Source organism: Lissotriton vulgaris, chromosome 8 (genome assembly GCF_964263255.1).
Source record: "Lissotriton vulgaris chromosome 8, aLisVul1.2, whole genome shotgun sequence".
NCBI lineage: Eukaryota > Metazoa > Chordata > Amphibia > Caudata > Salamandridae > Lissotriton > Lissotriton vulgaris.
The window spans coordinates 1487396183-1487417015 of NC_141696.1; the positions used below are offsets into that span (position 1 = coordinate 1487396183).

Sequence of the window (20833 nt, forward strand, 5' to 3'; positions counted from 1 at the left end):
GCCCTGTACCAATGCACCCCTCTTGAATGGCATACTCTCTCAGCAGCACTCAGACCTGGGGGTTCATTTCTATAGATCTCCACAGAGGAAGCGATAAAATCATTTTACAGAAGAGTTACTTACGTTATAGATATCGTCAGTTTCCGGAGCACCTGGATCATCCTTAGCTTTCGTAAACTGAAAAGAAACAAGATGGAATCATTCCACTGATCAGATGATTCCCTCGTTTTCACCACCAAAGCGGTCCTCAGAGGGACGTCATTTCACCACCATCATAGTGGAAAAGACATAAGAAACTTTTAAAAGTAGGCGTACATCACGGGCAGTGGCAACAAACAGTCATTGATGGCCATTGAAACACGTAACTTACACAGAGTTGGTAGGAAATAAGGGGCATATTATCTAGGGTTGGCAATAATTATCGCCAAACGCGGTTAGCGTGCTTTACTTTATCGCCGGCTATCGCTGGAATATCTCGCCAAGCTAGTGCTGTACTACCAACGCTCAGTGCTATGGTGATAAATATTCCAGCGATAGCGGGCAAATGGCCAAACATCGCCTAAAAATCAGCGATGATCTTGGTGATAAGACCCTGTGGCCTTAACCCCATAATTCACCTCCGATGTTAGGTAAACCTACCACTGGAATTTAGCAGACGTTAAATTTCTGCATTAGGCCAGAGGTAGCGCAATTATTATCATCGCTACCCCTCCTTGCTAATATCACGAAACTGCCTTCCCGATATTTTCCCATGTTGTTTGTCAGCCACGCCTATTTTGCATCTCATTATCGATGCGTAGCGAGTGGTGACAGAAACGGGAGATAAATCAAGGATATACACGCTAGCGTGTCCTTGTTTAGAATGCAATAGAAAACGGCCGCTAAAGTGGCAATAATTCTCTTGATAATATGCCCCCACTTGCTTTATTCTCAATATATGCACCCACAACACTATATACGAAAGCTACGTCAGCAACTGACAAACAGGTCACTGTCGGAACCTTGAGAGCATCAGAACATTCCACTGTGCGAATATTCTACCTTACCTTCCACAGTCATGGATTTTTTTTTAAATACACACGGCCAAATTTATAAAAGAGTTGCGTTATTTTTGCGCTACACAACAGGACGCAAGAACGGCACAACTCTTAAGCTAGATTTATCAAGCCAAGCATGGAACTGAGTGATTTGATAAATCTAGAGTAGCGCAACGCAGCTCAAATTGCTGCGTTATGTTACTCTGCTGAGGGAGGCGTTCCACGGGTTGAGGATGGGTGTTCCCACGAACCCTTTTATGGATTTTGACGCGTTCTCAGATTTACCATAAGTTATAGACCTGGGAATGCGTCCAATAGAGAAAAAGGAAAATGCCCCAGGGGATTGTTTTTGTGCAGGAAGGAAACTTACTGCACAGAAACAATCCCCTGAGGCATGTTCCTCTTTCTTATTTTAACACATTCCCTGGTCTATCACTAATGGGAACGCGTCAAAATGTCCCTTCCTGCACAAAAACTATCCTGCTCACAATGCAGGCACCCGTGCACCATGGTGAGAGCGTGCCTGCTTTGGTGCCAGGCAGCACAATGGGCACCCGAACAGGGAAAAGACAGGAACGAGCCATATCATGTTAAATGCGGCCGATTCCTGCCTGTTCCCTATCACGCAGAGCAGCACAGTGAGGTGACTTGCTGCGCTGTACTGGGTGATTTGTCGATAAATATGCCCCACAATCTTGCGTGCTTGAGATTGCAGCAGCCCATAAAAGTGGCAAAAAACCAGAAAACAGCCTTCATTGAAAAGATCAGAAGTGTCATTGGTTAATTTATGAGTGACGTAAAGTATCCATGGGGTTGAAAGTTGTACTATCGGGGTAGTAATTGCTGCACTGTTGTTACTCCTAATTGATACTCCTGTGTCTCCCCCAAAGCCGTTTCTCTGCCATCCTGATTCGTGGTGCTTGTTCCTCTGCTCCACCCATCCTCAATTTTCTAGCCTCTAGCTAGCCCCTAGTCACCCTCCTAGCTGGCTCTCCCTCCTCAATTTTATGGGGCCCGATTCACAGAATGAACTTAAGACTCAATATTAAACGTACTACTATTTTGGTATTCACAGAATGAACTTACTACTTTTGGAATTCACAGAAGTTAGGATTTGTCTTAAGTTTGTGTTAAGCAAACTTAAGACAGATTTAAGACAGACTTAAGTTAGGATTTTGTCTTAAGTCTGTCTTAAGTCTGTCATAAGTTTGTCTTAAGTTTGTCTTAAGACAAACTCAAGACAAAATCCTAACTTATGTGAATCCCAAAAATAGTAAGTGCATTCTGTGAATACCAAAATAGTAGTAAGTTTAGGATTGAGTCTTAAGTTCATTCTGTGAATCAGTCCCATTGACTCTAGCTAGCCCCTAGTCACCCCGCTGGCTGTCTCTCCCGCCTCAGTTTTCTAGTCTTTAGCTAGCCCCTAGTCACCATGCTGGTTGTCTCTCTTTCCTCAGTTTTCTAGTCTCTGGTTAGCCTCCAGCACCATGCTGGTTGTCTCTCTCTCCTCAGTTTTCTAGTCTCTGGTTAGCCCCTAGTCACCATGCTGGTTGGCTCTCTCTCCTCAGTTTTCTAGTCTCTGGTTAGCCTCCAGCACCCTGCTGGCTGGCTCTCCCTCCTCAGTTTTCTAGTCTTTAGCTAGCCCCTTAGTAACCCTGCTGGCTGGCTCTCCCTCCTCATTTTTCTAGTCTCTGGTTAGCCTCCAGCACCCTGCTGGCTGGCTCTCCCTCCTCAGTTTTCTAGTCTCTGGTTAGCCTCCAGCACCCTGCTGGCTGGCTCTCCCTCCTCAGTTTTCTAGTCTCTGGTTAGCCTCCAGCACCATGCTGGTTGTCTCTCTTTCCTCAGTTTTCTAGTCTCTGGTTAGCCTCCAGCACCATGCTGGTTGTCTCTCTTTCCTCAGTTTTCTAGTCTCTGGTTAGCCTCCAGCACCATGCTGGCTGGCTCTCCCTCCTCAGTTTTCTAGTCCCTGGTTAGCCCCTAGTCACCATGCTGGTTGGCTCTCTCTCCTCAGTTTTCTAGTCTCTGGTTAGCCTCCAGCACCCTGCTGGCTGGCTCTCCCTCCTCAGTTTTCTAGTCTTTAGCTAGCCCCTTAGTAACCCTGCTGGCTGGCTCTCCCTCCTCAGTTTTCTAGTCTCTGGTTAGCCCCTAGTCACCCTGCTGGCTGGCTCTCCCTCCTCAGTTTTTTAGTCTCAAGTTAGACTCCCGCACCTTTCTAGCCGGCTCTCCCTCTTCAGTTTTCTAGTCTCTGGTCAAATCCCTGCATTGCCTCACTCTGCGCTAGGGAGGCGTTCCATGTACATTGCATGGGTGTTGGAACGCACGTACCATGGTTTTTAACACATTCCCAGACTTACCAGAACTGGTAAACTTGGAAGTACGCCAAACAAAATACGCCTTCTCAGCGGGGCGTCTGTGGTATTCTGTATCTAACCTGTGCTGCTGTTTGTTGGTATCCAGGTGATGATGCTGGGAACTTACAATGTGGGCGGCTGTCACGGGAGGTCGATTCTAGGAGTTGGTGCCAGTTGGACTGGACATTGGATGTGGATGGGGTCTCTGATATTCCATGACTACAATAAAGCCTCATCTAAACAAATAAGGAGCCCTGTCTCCTCACTAACAAAGAAACTTTGTGACAGCGCCCTCCATCAATGTGCGCTGCATTCTGCTGCACACATAGAAAGAAGAATTAGCCTCTCAAGATTGTCTTTGTACAGAAAGGTGACTCCTCCTGCACAAAAGAAATCCTGCCTGCAACACAGGCAGCTGTGCACAATGGCGCAAGAGTGCCTGCGTTGGCGCTAGGCAGCCATAGCGGCACCAGCTCAGAGGAAAAGGCAGGAATGTGCCCTTTTGCCATAAATATGGCACATTGCTGCCCATTCCCTGTCACGCCGTGCAGTGCAGCAAGGTGACGCTGCACTGCACTGCATGACCTTTCCATGAATCTGCCCCCGAGTGCCTGGGCCCGGCCTCAGTGGGAAGGCGTTAACTTTGCCATTGCGTCTGTCGGTTTGGGTTCAAAGACACAGCTGCAAAATATCAATGCACTTTGGGGCTTATTCACAAGCCCTTTGTGACGCTGGTATATCACGGAGGATGACGCACCGGCAGCGCAACCTGCTGCCCGATATTTACAAGGACACGTAAAGCCCCCCTGCGTGGCTGTAAGTGTGCTTGTAAATATTGCCCCTTCTCACGCAACACTTTGAGAGTAAGAGGCGTGACATAGGTGTTGCTGTGGGTCTTCCCATGCAACACCCATGTATTCTGATGCATTTCCAGATTTACAAGATATTGTAAGCCTGGAAGTGTGTCAGAATCCTTCGCCACCCCAAGGGTGGCATAGCAAGGCGCAACAAGGATATCATTTCTGCTCATTCTTTTCCTCTTTCAATGTGTGCTGCATTCTACAGCACGCATGGAAAGAGGAAATCATCTCAATTGATTGTTTTTGTGCAGGATGATGTCCCTTCCTGCACAAAAACAGTGTCCCCACGACGCATGCATCCTTGCACCATGGTGCCTGGGCGCCTGCACAGGCGCATGGCAGCTGATTGTGTGCCAGCGCAGTGGAGAGCACAGGAATGCGACACAGCATTGTAAATATGTCACAACCCTGTGCTTTGAAGTGACTGTGCCAAAAAAAAGGCTTGCGGCATGCGCTGAGTCACTTTCATTATATATATGGCCCATTCTTTTTCTATTTTTGTGGGGCAAAGTGCATCAGTAATTAGACTTAGGACTTTCAGTGTTCTGAGGCTTTGCATCTGACCTCAGGCTTCATTAGGTGCAAATAGCACAGCGTTCGGACTTACCTTTTCTCTGATGAAGAGTGCGGTGATGATGATGGCGTACAGGAAGAGGATGCCATCCAGCATGTAGCAAAGCTTCGGGTCTGTCAGACCAAGGACCTGCGCATCTGTGGAATAAACATCAGAAGGGTGAATTGTTACAGTGCGCCCCTGGTGGTGGGTGCAAGTAGTGACAGCATCACTCATTATGGCCTTCATCCTGCACCACTAGGACCTCGCCCCTTGCCAGGCTCACATTAGAATCCTGTAATTACTGGAGGAAGCCCAAAGTTGTGTGGGTGGTGATGAAAATCTACAGTATTGACCCCTTGCATGCTGATGACGGCCCCCAGCCGTCATGCACTACGGTGCTCGTGTGTTGATGACGGCTGGGGGCCGTCATAAACCCGCCCACTCGCGATTCTGCCACACAGGCGCAGAATTGCGGCCGCATGGAAGGGGTTAAATGATGTATGTATTTGCATTTGCATTGCATGTATGCATTGTGCAAACCTAATCCATGGACATCAATAATGGGTCTCCGGGGGTCACAACTGCCCCCAGGCTTAACCCTTGTGACCCCTGGCTTCAGAGCTGCAAAATCAAGGACAAATGCACATGGCCAGCTGGCTATTTAGAGCATCAGGGCTCCACTGTCTTTCCTTTACACACATTTTAATATTACACTCATAGTGAATAATACTCTACTATTCACTACGAGTGTAATAAAAAATGGAGCACCAGAGCTGGGCAGCTAAGGTAAGCAAACATGGTTTCAAATGTATTTTGTGTGCTTGAGTGTGGGTAAAAGTGTCTGTGTGAGTGTGTGTATGTGTAAGCATGTCTATTAGTGAAAGTGAGTGAGTGAGTGACACAAGTGGTCAGTGAGACTGAGTGAGTGAGCATTGTGCAGCCATGGAACATGCTGGCACCCTTCTACTGGGGGACATTCTTGGCATGGGGCACACAGGAAATGTGTCACACTGGCACATGGGGCATCATTATTGGCATAAGGGGCATCAACGTAGCATACATGAGGGGGCAACCATGACAACATGCTGACCCTGACACACTAGAAGTACGTTCTGGAATTAGGATCGCCCATGGCATATGGACGGCCTCAGGGGCACAAATCTGATACTGGTGCATTGTATGTGATTGTAATTTTGAGCATGAGGGAGCACCCGCGGCATGGGGGGTGGGGGGGGGGCGGCACCTTTTATGAAATGCTGGATCTGACTCAAAGGAGGTAATGGTGACATATGGGCTCTCTCATAAAACATTTTGGTAAAAAATAGAGCCTGTCCCTTAAAATACCAGATTTCATTATCTTTGCCCTTAAATATGGGTGCCCTTTCAGAATCTAGGACTTTGTTCACAAATTTATGTGAAAATTGTGCTTTCAAATGCACTATTAGACCCATTTTCTCAAAAATGTCTGCATGAAGAGCCAAGTGAATTCACCTGAAAGAGTAAGTATTACCACCCAGTTTCAGGGCTCACCAGCCACCACTGTAACAAGCATTGGAAATGCAATAGGTCTCGCACCATTAGAGTTAGTGCTTTTAGAATTGTTTATGGGTTTTTTTGTAAATGTTTAGCATTTTTGTTTCCTGTAGCCAATGGTAAAGTATTACAAATAAAAAAAGCCATAAACATTTCTAAAAGCTCAAACTGAAATGGTCTGAGAACTATTGCACTGTGTGAGGGAGGGTGAGGGTGAGTGAGGGAGGGTGAGGGTGAGTGAGTGAGGGTGAGTGAGGGTGAGTGAGGGTGAGTGAGGGTGAGTGAGGGTGAGTGAGGGTGAGTGAGGGTGAGTGAGGGTGAGTGAGGGTGAGTGAGGGTGATGGAGTGAGGGTGATGGAGTGAGGGTGATGGAGTGAGGGTGATGGAGTGAGGGTGATGGAGTGAGGGTGATGGAGTGAGGGTGAGTGAGGGTGATGGAGTGAGGGTGAGTGGGGGTGAGTGGGGGTGAGTGAGGGTGAGTGAGGGTGAGTGAGGGTGAGTGAGGGTGAGCGAGGGTGAGTGAGGGTGAGTGAGGGTGAGTGAGGGTGAGTGAGGGTGAGTGAGGGTGAGTGAGGGTGAGTGAGGGTGAGGGGTTGAGGGTGAGTGAGGGTGAGTGAGGGTGAGTGAGGTGTTGAGGGTGAGTGAGGGTGAGTGTGAGTGAGTGAGGGTGAGGGTGAGTGAGGGTGAGGGGTTTTGGGTGAGTGAGGGTGAGTAGTTGAGGCTGAGTGAGGGTGAGTGAGGGTGAGTGAGGGGTTGAGGGTGAGGGGTTGAGGGTGAGTGAGTGAGGGTGAGGGATTGAGGGTGAGTGAGGGTGAGGGTGAGGGGTTGAGGGTGAGTGAGGGGTTGAGGGTGAGGGGTTGAGGGTGAGTGAGGGGTTGAGGGTGAGGGAGGGTGAGTGAGGGTTAGGGTGAGGGGTTGAGGGGGAGGGGTCGAGGGGGAGGGGTTGAGGGTGAGTGAGGGTGAGTGAGTGAGGGTGAGGGGTTGAGGGTGAGTGAGGGTGAGGGGTTGAGGGTGGGTGAGTGAGGGTGAGGGTTTGAGGGTGAGTGAGTGAGGGTGAGGGGTTGAGGGTGGTTGAGTGAGGATGAGTGAGAGTGAGGGTGAGTGAGGGGTTGAGGGTGAGTGAGGGGTTGAGGGTGAGTGAGTGAGGGTGAGGGGTTGAGGGTGAGTGAGGGTGAGGGGTTGAGGGTGAGTGAGGATGTGTGAGAGTGAGGGGTTGAGGGTGAGTGATGGTCAGGGTGAGGGTGAGTGAGGGGTTGAGGGTGAGTGAGGGGTTGAGGGTGAGTGATGGTCAGGGTGAGTGTGGGTGAGGGGTTGAGGGTGAGTGAGGGTGAGTTTGAGGGGTTGAGGGTGAGGGTGGGTGAGGGTGAGGGGTTGAGGGTGAGTGAGTGAGGGTGAGGGGTTGAGGGTGAGTGAGGGTGAGGGGTTGAGGGTGAGTGAGGTTGAGGGTGGTTGAGTGAGGATGAGTGAGAGTGAGGGTGAGTGAGGGGTTGAGGGTGAGTGAGGGGTTGAGGGTGAGTGAGTGAGGGTGAGGGGTTGAGAGTGAGGGTGAGTGAGGGTGAGTGAGGGTGAGGGGTTGAGGGTGAGTGAGGATGAGTGAGAGTGAGGGTGAGTGAGGGGTTGAGGGTGAGGGGTTGAGGGTGAGTGAGGGTGAGGGGTTGAGGGTGAGTAAGGGTGAGGGTGAGTGAGGGTGAGGGTGAGTGAGGGTGAGTGAGGGGTTGAGGGTGAGGGGTTGAGGGTGAGTGAGGGTGAGTGAGGGTGAGGGGTTGAGGGTGAGTGAGGGTGAGTGAGGGTGAGTGAGGGTGAGGGGTTGAGGGTGAGTGAGGATGAGTGAGAGTGAGGGGTTGAGGGTGAGTGATGGTCAGGGTGAGGGTGAGTGAGGGGTTGAGGGTGAGTGAGGGGTTGAGGGTGAGTGATGGTCAGGGTGAGTGTGGGTGAGGGGTTGAGGGTGAGTGAGGGTGAGTGAGGGTGAGTTTGAGGGGTTGAGGGTGAGGGTGGGTGAGGGGTTGAGGGTGAGTGAGTGAGGGTGAGGGGTTGAGGGTGAGTGAGGGTGAGGGGTTGAGGGTGAGGGGTTGAGGGTGAGGGGTTGAGGGTGAGTGAGGGTGAGTGAGGGTGAGGGGTTGAGGGTGGGTGAGGGGTTGAGGGTGAGTGAGGATGAGTGAGAGTGAGGGTGAGTGAGGGGTTGAGGGTGAGTGATGGTCAGGGTGAGTGAGGGTGAGTGAGGGTGAGTGAGGGTGAGTTTGAGGGGTTGAGGGTGAGGGTGAGGGGTTCCTCTCGGAAAAGCTAGCAAATGCCCCCTGGCCGCATGAGAACGACACAACGCTGTGGCCTCCACAGAGGGTGTTCCATACACACAACCACTTGCTGTAGTGCTTTGTCCACTTGTAACGGAATCTGGAGAAGGCCGGGGGTGAAATGTCAACAGAGGAAAGAAAGCAAACTCAACCTGGGGGCCGGAGCTGGAAGCCATTTTATTATCATAACACCCCTCTTAGCGCTGTATAGACAGATAAGACAGAAACGGGGCTCCAGTTACGAGACGCATGTCTTCAAAATTGCACCCATGACATTTTGTTCTAGTGTTCCTGGTGTTCGGTTCGTCTTACTCGGTGCTGTGATTGGACCATGGAGGCGGATATCCGGTGGCTGCAGGCGGAAGTGTGTTTCTTGCGGAGCCGGTGCAGAGAGGGATAGTATTTGCCGCACAATAGAGTGATCGACTGCCTGCAGGAACCGCAGCAGCATGTCCTTCCCAGCACCGGTCAGCAAGCCTTCATGTCCAGACAACCCTCGGCTATTTTTCGACGTAGAGGTCGGCGGGGAGCCTGGTGAGGCAATGTTTAGCCACGGAGAGTGGGAGGTGGATGAAAGGAGTTTACAGCGCCCGCCAGTTGCACGCGGTCTATGTCTCGCTGACCCTTTTCTTCGGTATTCCATTTAAACTCATTAATTTTTTATATCAAGACTTTGTATTTGTTTGCCCATTCAGGTGATCGCTCTTTTATGGCAGACGTATGGCTCTGTGTTAGTTTATTCATTCAGGTGCTCATACTATAACTACAAAGGTTATGCAACCTCTACTTTGTCTATATTTATCTAATTTAATCGTTCGTTTTATTTCAATTAAACAAACCGCCGGTATTTAGAATTAATGCCCTTCTTAACGTTCATCTCTCAATCCGGCTTGGTTTATTAACTGTGTTGTATCGGCTTATGGCCCAACTTATGGCATGCATTCATCGCCTTTTTTATACTTTTGCCGTTCTAATGCCCAAGTTGCTCCGTCTGATTGTCGAATGGGTAGCGTTAAGTAAATTTTTGGTTTTTTCACGTACCTGTGTTATTGGTTTCTTAAACCTCAACCGAGTCCCAGTGGGTCAGGGAGACCATCTGTAATAACGATACAAAGTTTTTAAATGTGTAAAGGAACAAATAACATTATGGTTTCGTCGTGAACCTCCGAGAGCAGGTCTGTGCAGGGGAAGCTGCCTCGGGCTGGGGGTGCTAGGGGGAGGGGGCGCGGGGCAGATGGCTTTCATCTGTAGTCTGCACACGTGTTCCTTCAGAACCGAAAGCAGCGTCAGGAGGAAGAGCCCGCGTGGTTTCACTTTCAGGCTCCGCCGACCGGAGGGTGCAACGCCCGGGAGATGCCCCGGGTTCGGTGAGGCGCAACCAGGAAGCCGGGAAAAGGGAGCCAGGAAGTAGGAAACCGAGGATCCGGCGAGGGCAGAGACAAGAGGAAATCAGGGGACGATCGGGGGTGCAAGGGAAATCGGAACCCCGGCAGGAGAAGATCAGGAGCTAGGAAAAGATCGGGAGGCGGAGAGTTGAGGCAGGCAGGCATGGGAGGAGAGGAGGAGGGGGGAGGAGAGTAGGGGAGGCACGGCCTAGCGGCCGTGCAATCAAGTAGTGAGGGGGCGGAGTTGTGGGAAGGCTGAGAGAGAGAGTAGGCGGCTGGGTGCATGTGCACGCGCATTTAAGCTCAATGCGCATGCGCATTGAGCTTAAATTTATCGTGCACTGCAAGGAATCGCCACGATTCCTTGCAGTGTGGATAAAGAGCGGATAAGTGCCAATACTCTCGCCTTGCTCGATGCGCATGCGCATCGACAGGCGAGACCTAAAAACAGAAGGCAAGCAGTCTCCTGAGCACTCTTTACATTTTGCATATTCTGCTGAGACCAGAGCACCCTTCTTTAAGTTTTGAAAAAAAAAATACTTTCAGCAAAGCAATGTACACTTTTCTGATTAAATAAAAACATTAACTAAAAAAGAGACACATTTTAAACAAGTTATTCTCTTTTTTTATTATTGTGAACACATGAAAATGATGTATATACAACACCTTCGTGCCTAGAACTGTTTCTTACAAATGGTTATAAATCAAAATGTATTATCATTGAGAAATCATTTAAGTCCATTACATAGTTCATATTCAATATATGTTCTACATAACTTAGTACATGTGGGCATTAATTCTATTGTTTTTTCAGATCTCTTTTTTTTGCCTCGTGCAATCATTTAGCAATACATTTCTCATTGGAGTTCACGCCGGGGGAATCATTCAAATCATGATACTTTGTGGTATAAATAATTTAGGTTTCCATTGCCGTGTTTTGTCGCACTATATGAACTTCAGACAAACACATTGTTTTTTTATGCAATAGAAACACAAATGAGAAATGTTCTCCCTAAATACCCATTGGTATGAGTTGCAAGGTTATACAAACCATTTAGTTATGAGGGAACTGCAGCAGTGTCCATGACAGTGATGCCATCAGGGCTAAGGTTGTGTGATATCAATCCATGGCAAGAGTCATGTTCAAAGGTCACATGATGTCACCGCCTGTGACATCATTACAGACAAAATGTGGAAAGTGCGTGATGCTATTCCCTCTAATCCTGACATTTAGGAGAATCAACGTCCATGACCTTTCAAATGGCGCTGGAGGGATGGGACACTATTCAAAAGTGATACTTGTTTTCCAGATACACCATTTGTACAGGTAAGATGTTTTGTACCTCTAGTTATCTCAGGTCACCATCCCAGACTTGTCAGAGATTAGTTCAAGAAATTAGGGGTATATTTACTAAGATTTCGCACCATTTTTGCATCACAAAAGTGACCCAAATCGATGCAAAATATTTTCTTCCGGTTTACTTTGATAACTCACTTGCGAATAGCGCAAATCAGCACCTAACGCTGCTTTCCATTACTTAGTGCCAAGGGGGCGTTCCGGGGAAGTGCATGGGTGTTCCCATTCAAATCAACCATGGGTTTTGATTCAAAACCCTATCTACTAAAAGAAAATAGACAGTGAATGGCATAAAAAGTCCAAGGTTTGTAGCCAATCTTCATGTTTCATCCATGTATGTAAGGACCATTCTTTCACTGTTATCAGTAACCAGCGGCCCTCATGTGCCAGTAGGATATCTCCAGGGCCTTTATTGTAGGATGATGATGCTGTCTCCTGTGGTATCAAGACCTTATTCAGGTACTTTGGGCCCGATTCACAGAATGAACTTAAGACTCAATTCTAAACTTACTACTATTTTGGTATTTACAGAATGCACTTACTACTTTTGGCATTCACAGATGAACTTACTACTTTTGGTATTCACAGAAGTTAGGATTTTGTCTTAAGTTTGTCTTAAGACAAACTTAAGACAGACTTAAGACAGACTTAAGTTAGGATTTTGCCTTAAGTCTGTCTTAAGTTTGTCTTAAGTTTGTCTTAAGACAAAATCCTAACTTCTGTGAATACCAAAAGTAGTAAATTCATTCTGTGAATGCCAAAAGTAGTAAGTGCATTCTGTGAATACCAAAATAGTAGTAAGTTCAGGATTGAGTCTTCAGTTCATTCTGTGAATTGGGCCCTTTGACATGTTCTCAGGTAGGGCCTTGGCCTACCTGGTGCCTCATCCATAGTAAGTAAGAACTGAAATGAATGACCCAAAGCTGTGTCAACACATCCCCTGCCATACATGCTATTATACCAGATTTCTCAATCGTGTTATTCCTTTTCTTCATTAAAGACCTGGCTGGATGAACATTACGTCATTTGTATCATTCTTACCTGTACACCTCATCCACGTGCATAATCATAGAAATAATGACCACATCACCACCTTTATCTCAAGGTTTGATTAAAATAGAATCCTCTTTACTAAGATCATTATAAGCCTTATACACAGGAAAACATGGCGGCCGCCGGCTAGGGCAGGTCGCGTCTCTTCCGTGGAGCTCCAGCCAGCCCTTTGACTTTGCGGCTAAACGGCATGTAATCAATTAACACGATTCCCCCGTGAGAGAGCATGCAGTAAATCCTTTGTTACCTGAAGCTAACGCGGTTCTTCCAGTGCTTAGCGTGCCATCCTTGCTGCTTGCTGCTGCGTATTGGCGTTTGGTGTCCGACTGATTTCCCGAAGCACCGGAAGCACCTCCGGAGCCCGGAGCCAGGAGCCTACAGGGGCCGGGATCCGCTCAGAGCAGAGCGGAGCGTAGCAGAGCAGCGGAGTAGCGGAGCGCCGTGAGAGGCGCCCTGCTCTACCCTCCCACATCAGATCGTAATCGGGCTTCTGAGGCTTACCTGCAGGCTCATAGAAGCACCGTTGCCCACACGTTTGCTCACTCGTCTGCTGCCAGCGGTAGACGCTCGACACTCCGAGGCACTTCTGTAACAGAAGTCAGGCAGGCACGCTTCGAACGAGGCGGGCTTAGGTGCATAAGTGGCTTCTTCCCCCAAGTGTTGGCTTTCTGTTCCTACGGGGTTTTTTACGGAAGGAAATGTAAGAACATACAAAAATATATATAAAAAATATATATATATAAACGGAACTGAAATAGAATAGGAAAGCAACAGTTCTGGCCCTGGCATTACTTTAAACCCAAAATAAAAAACGTCTAGCTTGCTGGTGTATGGATGTGTGGTGCCAGGATCCCGCCCTTAGCTACACTTTCCCGGTGGGCAGAGGCAGCCGTGGAGCTGCGAAGGAGCCGCAGAGCGGCTGCTAGAGGTGACCTTAGCAGCCTTTACACACCATTAAAGTGCCCTAATACAAGCAAAGGAACCCAATCAGACACCCTCAACGTGGGCAAAACTCAGAAGACTCGTCGCCTTAAAGCAAAAACAAAGACAAAGACAAGGACCAGGACAGAACCAGAGGAGGAGGAAGCAGAAAAATCACTCGCCTGTGCACTACCAACAAGTAAGGTGTTTGGGAAGGGATGTGTGGCCTTTAAAGGTGGTAAGATTGTTGAAGGGGAACAGTCTTCAGACATAGGAATTGTTAAAGCTTACAGTCTTGTTGATACTTTTACCAAATTGGGTCTCAGTCCTGGTAGCGACAAGGAGGGAAATAGTGAGGGACCAAAAGGTGTTGTAGAAGAATCGGATCCCGGCTCTAAAGATACTATCTGGGGTCCTTCTATATTTGTGTTTTCCGGCGGTCACGTCGTAAAACCCGTCAACACAGCAACTACGGTTACGCCCCCCCCGGGGGTCTGGGCAAAAAGGTCCAAAAGACTCAAAATCTGGCTCCAAATTAAGACCCAAAACTACTAAAGGTAGTGCAGCGAGGCTTACCCCCTCACTTAGATCCTATTTTAGGGTTTTGCCTCAAGTTCTAGAAATTCCAAGCGGACCATTGGAGGACAATAATAATAAGATGGGCGATACAAATGAGATCCAAGGTTCCGTCCCAGTGGAAGTAGACTCAGGTGGTCCCAATACTTCGGAAGAAACTGGGCATCTGACCACTCATGACAAGGCTGGTGGGACCTCCGAGTCGAAGGAGAAGATCTCACTGGAGGATCTACTTCAGGAAATTAAATCTGGGTTCGCTGAATCAAAACGTAACCAGCAGGAGATAAAAGCGTCATTTGATGCCCTGGATAAGAGAGTTGATCTTCTCTCGGAGAGGACAGATAACCTTGAGAGTACAGTAAATGAATTAAAAGCTAAATTAGACTCTGCTAACGAAAAGATCTACTACTTAAGGCGTGAAGGGAACGCAACAAAAGAGAGAGTGGAATCTTTGGAGAACTTCTCAAGGAGAAATAACATTAGAATTCTGAAAGTTCCAGAGGGAAAAGAGGGTACTGAAATGAAAAAAATTGTAGCGTCCCTGCTTAAAGAGTCCTTAAATCTGGAGGAATCCGTGGAAGAGCTAGAAAGAGACATCCAGCGAGCTCACAGAGATCCTTTCCGTTTAAAACAGGGAAGGTCTAAACCTAGGAAAATTCTAGTTAATTTTCTGACTTACTCTGTAAAAGAGAAGATTTTAAATTTAGTCCTTAAGGCCACTGCCCTAAAAGCTCTAGACTTCTCTTATGTTATCAGATCTGATTTATCTAAATCTACTCTGGATAGACAATGGGAGTTAGGCCAGAAAATGGAGAAGTTCAGGGCTCTGGGAGCCACTGTCCAAATGAGGTTCCCTGCCTTTCTCAGGGTCATGTATAATAACAAAATGCACAACATCCATTCCCCATTGGAGGCAGACGAACTTCTGACGTCTATTAATGATCATCAACAGGGTAATGTTTAGGTTAAAAACGGACATGGTACACTGTGCCTTTGTGCCATTGAGATAAAATATAATGTAAAGAAAAGAGGTGGAGGGAATGGGGGATATTAGGAGGAAATGTAGGGGAAAGGTTTTTTCACAGAGGGTGTATATACAAATTATAAAGAGGGAAAAAAGGGAAAAAAAAAGATGAAAGGGGAGGAAGGAAAGGAATAAAATAATAAAATAAAGGAAAAAAAAAACTAATATGCAAAAAAATGTAATAAAAATAGGGAAGATAAAAAGTTTAAATATATATGTCTTTATGTATATATGTATGTTCGACATTGAAACATACATATAATATATAAATTGGGATTATGTATTAGTTTAATCATCCCATTATGTAGAAAGGTGTGTGACAAACACCTAAATTTATTTTTAATTAGCAAAATTACTTTATATAAACATGATTGTTTTCCCCTAGAAAGAATTAAGGCATGCCGGGTTACATCTTAATCATGTAACTGACCAGGGCATATGGAACTCCATGGAGAGGCAAATCTGGCAACAATAGCCAGAGTAATTAAGGGGGGGGTTTCCAGGGTGGGGTGGGAGGGGGGATGGGGTAAAATCACAAAATATCCTCACTGCACAGGCACCGTTTCAAATACACAAAGTTCATCAAGTATACTTTTATCTATATTTCAATCGATTCAAACTGGGAGATGCTACTCCTCATTGAGCTGGATTAGGGGGGAGGGGTTGGACACTGGCTGATGGGACTAACATTCTTGTCCTGGAATGTCAATGGCTTGCGTGTTAAGAGTAGGAGATATAGAATACTGCAATACCTGAAGGATTCTCCGGCGCAGGTCATAGTCATCCAGGAAACACACCTGCTCCAACACGAAGTGAAGGAAATGTTAAGTAAAATCAGATGGGTAGACTGTTTTATTTGCACTAACCACAATGCAAATATTCGAGGTATATTAATTATCTTTAAAAGGCAAATAAAAGCCCAGATTCTTGCATATGAGGAGGATTTTAATGGGAGATGGCTATACGCTAGAGTCAATCTAGATAATAGCCTATACAACTTGGTTGGTTATTATGGTCCCAATCAGGATGACCCCTCATTTCTGATCAAAATTCAGAATCAGTTATTATCAACACAAGGTCCGATAATTTGGATGGGAGATTTTAACTTGGTACTTAATCCAAAATTAGATAAATCCCCCAATTCAAGGGCACTAACCTTTAAAAAATCTAGGCAGGTATTGGGGGATGTTATGTCGACACTCGGATTGGCGGATCCATGGAGGGAGAGAGCAGGTAGGGTACTTGGCGTTTCATACCATAACCATAAATATAACCACAAATCAAGAATTGACTACGCCCTTTTTAGTTATTCTTTAAGAGACCACCTAAAGGACTTAACGTACTTGCCCTTACACTTATCGGACCATTCCGCTATAATTTTTTGTTTGCAAGTGGTCCAACAATCCTCTCAGGCTCTGTGGTCTTTTGACCGCACTATTCTCTTAGAGGCAGAGGAAACAGACCTCCTAATCCATGAAACAAAACTTTTCATGGACACAAACATTAACTCCACCCAGTTAAATATGGTATGGGAGGCCTACAAAGCTTATTTGAGAGGCTATATAACTAATAGGGCCTCTTATAGAGGGAAAATTTACAGAGCCAAGATCAATAATATCGAAAGGGACATCGCATTATTGGATCAACGTATTGGCTCTGGAACTGGGACCAATATGGAAAAAGAACAGCGTAAAGAACTAAAAGAGAAGTTAGAAAATATTCTTCAGGAAAGGGTCGCCCTAAAATGGGAAGTAAGTAAACTCTCCAATTTTGAATATGGTGAGTCCGCAGGTAAGGTCCTTGCCTGGAAAATTAAATCAGACCAGGCAAAAAAGCATATAAAATATATTTCGGTAGAGGGCGAGGCAATTGAAAGATCATCCGTTAAAGATATTGGGGAAGCATTTTTGGAGTTTTTCCAGAAAATATATAAGGATGAAATCTTGGAGGACCCCATCTCAAATCTTAGATGGTTGGAGAAGATTTCTCTTCCCACTCTTAGCCCTGAGCAAAGAGATCGTCTTGATAGGCCTATTTCAGAGGAAGAAGTGAGGGAGTGTATCAAAAAAGTGAAGAAGGGCAAAGCAACTGGCCCGGATGGCGTTCCTGGCGAATTACTACGGGTCGTAGCACCCGAAATAGTCTCGGTGCTGACAAGACTTTTTAATGATATCTTAATAAATGGTGTGGCCCCACCCAAATCCTGGGGCGAGGCGATCATTGTCCTGATTCCGAAACCCGGGAAAGACCCAGCTAAATGTGGCTCATATAGGCCAATTTCACTTCTAAATAGCGACTACAAGGTTTTTGCGGCAGTACTGGCAAACAGACTTGGACGTGAAGTTGGCTCGATTATACACTCTGATCAAAAGGGTTTCATAAAGGGTAGACAACTCTCAGACCTTACATATGATTTGATTGGGGCAGTGGATATTGCCTCTACTTTCTCCCTTCCTTTGGCCATTATGACCCTTGACGCTACTAAAGCGTTTGATCGAGTAAATTGGGCGTACTTAGCTGAAACCATGAAAAAATTTGCCTTCGGTCCAAACTTTTGAAGATCAATTGGACTCCTTTACCAAAACCCCAGTGCAAGCATCATGGTGAATGGTGTATGTACTCACCCATTTTTGATTACTAGGGGGACAAGACAGGGGTGTCCCTTGTCTCCCTTACTATTTAATATTTACATCGAGCCACTTGCACAATCTTTTAGGGATGACCCAAGAATTTCTCCATTTAAATTTGGTGGGTGGGAAAGGAAAGTCGGGCTATACGCCGATGACATTGTAATATACACTAGTGATCCAGCAAATGCTTTCCCCATAGTGGTCGATAAAGCTAAAGAATTTGGAGGTATCTCAGGCTATGATATTAACGCCGATAAGACCGAGTTGATGACATGGAATATTGCCAATCCGGGTGTGGGGATGACGCCCTCAATCCATTCAATACGTTATCTTGGAGTCAAAATTACACAAGATATTGATGCTTTAGTAAAAACGAACCTAGACTTGGTGGCCAAAGAGTGTAGGGCCCTTTTAAGATCCTGGGCAGGGCTTAGACTATCAATTTATGGGAGGGTCAACATCGTAAAGATGTCCATTCTTCCGAAATTGACTTTTATCTTCAACACAATCCCCATTGCATTTGACCCTAAACAACTTCTTAGGTGCCAACAAGAAATAAACTCTTTCATATGGGGATACAAGGCCACGAGGTTGGCTTGGAAAAAATTGAGGAGGAGGAGAGAGAAAGGTGGACTGGCCCTTCCAGATCTACAGTATTATTCCTGGGCGTTTCAGCTTTCCCATTCAAGAATGCTTTTGAGGTCACCAGACCTTACCCCAAATGGGAAGCTATTTAAAGCTATGTTGGTCGGGGCAAACCTTCCATTGGATGGGTTTCTTTTCAAGTTTGGAGAACAAAAGTTTTTCAAGAAAGTGAGGTTGAAGACTCTATTAACGCAACTGAAGACATGGGTACAAATTAAGCGTAAAGTGGGATTGGCGTATTACTCTATTCATGCACCAATCTGGGACTCTCCCGGGCTTCCACCATGCTTGCAGGACTCTTTGGCAACCCCCCTAAGAACAGCTGGGCTTTCTAGATGGGGCGACCTACTCTGCGGAGGTATCTTGACACCGTGGGAAGTCCTTAGGGATAAAGTGGGCCCGACTCTGTCAAGATTTAAATACATACAAATTAGTAGTTGGGTCAGAGAATTATTCAGGAAAGTCCCTAATTCTGGAAGTATTAACCCTCTAGAACAACAGCTAGTTGAAAAACAAATTGGAGGTAAAGAGGTGGCTTGTTGGTACTGGTCTATACTTGAGGAGGTCGATGGGGATTTTCTCCTCCCAAAACAGCTATGGGGTAGGGAAATTGAGGTTATGGATGAGGATAGTTGGTCAGAATCCTTCACCCTTTTGTATAAATTGGTAAAACCCGTTTGGCTCAGACGAAACCATCTATTTACTTTACACCGGGCATATCTCACTCCTTTGCTCTATCCAAATTTCAAGAGGGGAAATGCTGTAACAAATGCCAACTGCCTTCAGCATCTGACACTCATATGTTCTGGGATTGCCCCCATTTAGCTACCTACTGGACAGAGATCAAAGCTACTTTGGACTCAATTACCAAAATTGACATCTCAATATCTTTATCATTTGTCATTCTCGGTTTAGACCAGAACATAACTGGGGCAGCACGATCCTTTCTGTTTTATGCCATTTTGCTGGCAAGACGGCAGATTTGCATGCACTGGGTGGACAAAACCCCTCCCACTCACTCAGCATGGCTAAACTCATTATATGAAACCTCAAAGGTAGATTTGAGAAGATCATGCAGAGCCCAAAATCTCACTTTTTGGAAGCTTTTGACAGAATGGAAGTGAGTTCTCCTGGGGTTTTTTTTTTTTCCCAAGATCCAATGATTAAGCCCACCCACTCAACAGTTCAGTATTGTGGTCTGCCCAGAATTCGACATCTATATACTGAATATTTTGGCACGAAGTTGCCTTGAGACATCGTCACAAGATGTATGGTTGTTCCTATCACCTCACAAAATTCTCTGCTGAGTTGTGAAGCGGCTCAATTCTCAGGGCCTTGCTCCAAAAAAAAAAAGCAGTGAGATGGTTGGTTGGTTTCTTCCGCATCTAAGGGACGTGTGTCGGGCAGATGAGGATTTAAAAAAAAAAAGGAAAAAAAAGCCTTATACACACAAGTTTGCCTTGCTTGTTCCCCCTCTTCCTTTTCAGGTGGATGTTGAGACTCGATTTAATATTTTCTATTTTATGCATTGTTTCATGATTAAAGCTATTGTTATTTTCTATATGCGCAAATAAATGATTGGATTTATTTATCTCTGTCTTGTTCTTCTGTTTTTTTATATTTTTTATTATTTAACAATTTGGTGTAAGGTTTTATTGAAATTCCACAGAGTAAATACATGCAAGCACACATACATTCATACCCACACACAGACAGTCATAGATAAATGCAAATATACATACACACTCTGGCACGCATATATAAACACTTACCCAGATCACACAATCCGCATATGCTCACAATCACGTTCTGCCAACGCGATATGTACTATATCTCGAATGAATATATAAGGAAGTGTAAAATTAACATGTGCGAATCCAACAAGATCATACAGCCTCATGCCTCACTGTCCGAATTCTGAGATCATGTGGCACTAGTGCCTTTTGTGTATAAAACCTTCCTGCACAAAAAAAATCAATAAAAGAGAATTTAAAAGAATGGGCCCAATGTGTGGATTCCATCTTCACAAAGGAGCAAGTCGTGGAAATTGGACTGAATGAAACAGATCAATGAGTGAGTCGCGTGCACTACATGCAACTAAGTGATGGTTAAAATGCCTTAGGTGAAGGCAAAGGGCCAAAGGAGCTGATGGGTGGTTGGGGGGGTGAAGGAAGAGGGAGGTCGCTGTACTAACAACTTCAGGACTCTGCACCACACCTGGCAGCATTGCTTCCGTGTGTTATTATTGTAGCATCAAAGGGTCTCTGCCTGGCATCACCTGTGGTATGGCTCATAGTGGTGTGCAGAGCAGGGCACCTTGTGGTGATGCCTCTGCTGGTGGAACTCCTGGTGATGGGATTTTTGGGATGTCACAGGACAATCTGATGTCTCCGTGGAGATTGGAGGGAAGGTATGTTGTAGTATTCTCATAGACTGCGTGATGTAACTCTGACGTCAGATAGATATGAGCCTGACATGGATCCGCTCTTCTCATGTGCTTGAGGCGTATCCTTGAGTCGGCCACCGCCCTGCGTCTGACACATCCGGGGTGCGATGGGCTTCTGGAGAGGAAGGTGCTTTTGCAAGACTGCGAGGGGGTCGCGAGATACGACGG

General features: G+C 46.2%; 1 protein-coding gene across 3 annotated transcripts in view; it reads right to left on the reverse strand.

Annotated features, from left to right (window-relative positions):
- Nucleotides 1-20833, reverse strand: part of CD247 (CD247 molecule) — a 234202-nt gene that overhangs the window by 73207 nt on the left and 140162 nt on the right. For all 3 annotated transcript variants that reach the window (XR_015299389.1, XM_086935549.1, XM_086935551.1), the window contains exons 2-3: nt 4856-4959; nt 124-177 (exon numbers count right to left, since the gene is read on the reverse strand). Coding sequence is in view for 2 of the 3 variants with exons in the window: in XM_086935549.1 (XP_086791675.1) it covers nt 124-177; nt 4856-4959 (158 nt within the window). In the remaining variant the exon portion in view is untranslated. The remainder of the gene's footprint in view (nt 1-123; nt 178-4855; nt 4960-20833) is intronic.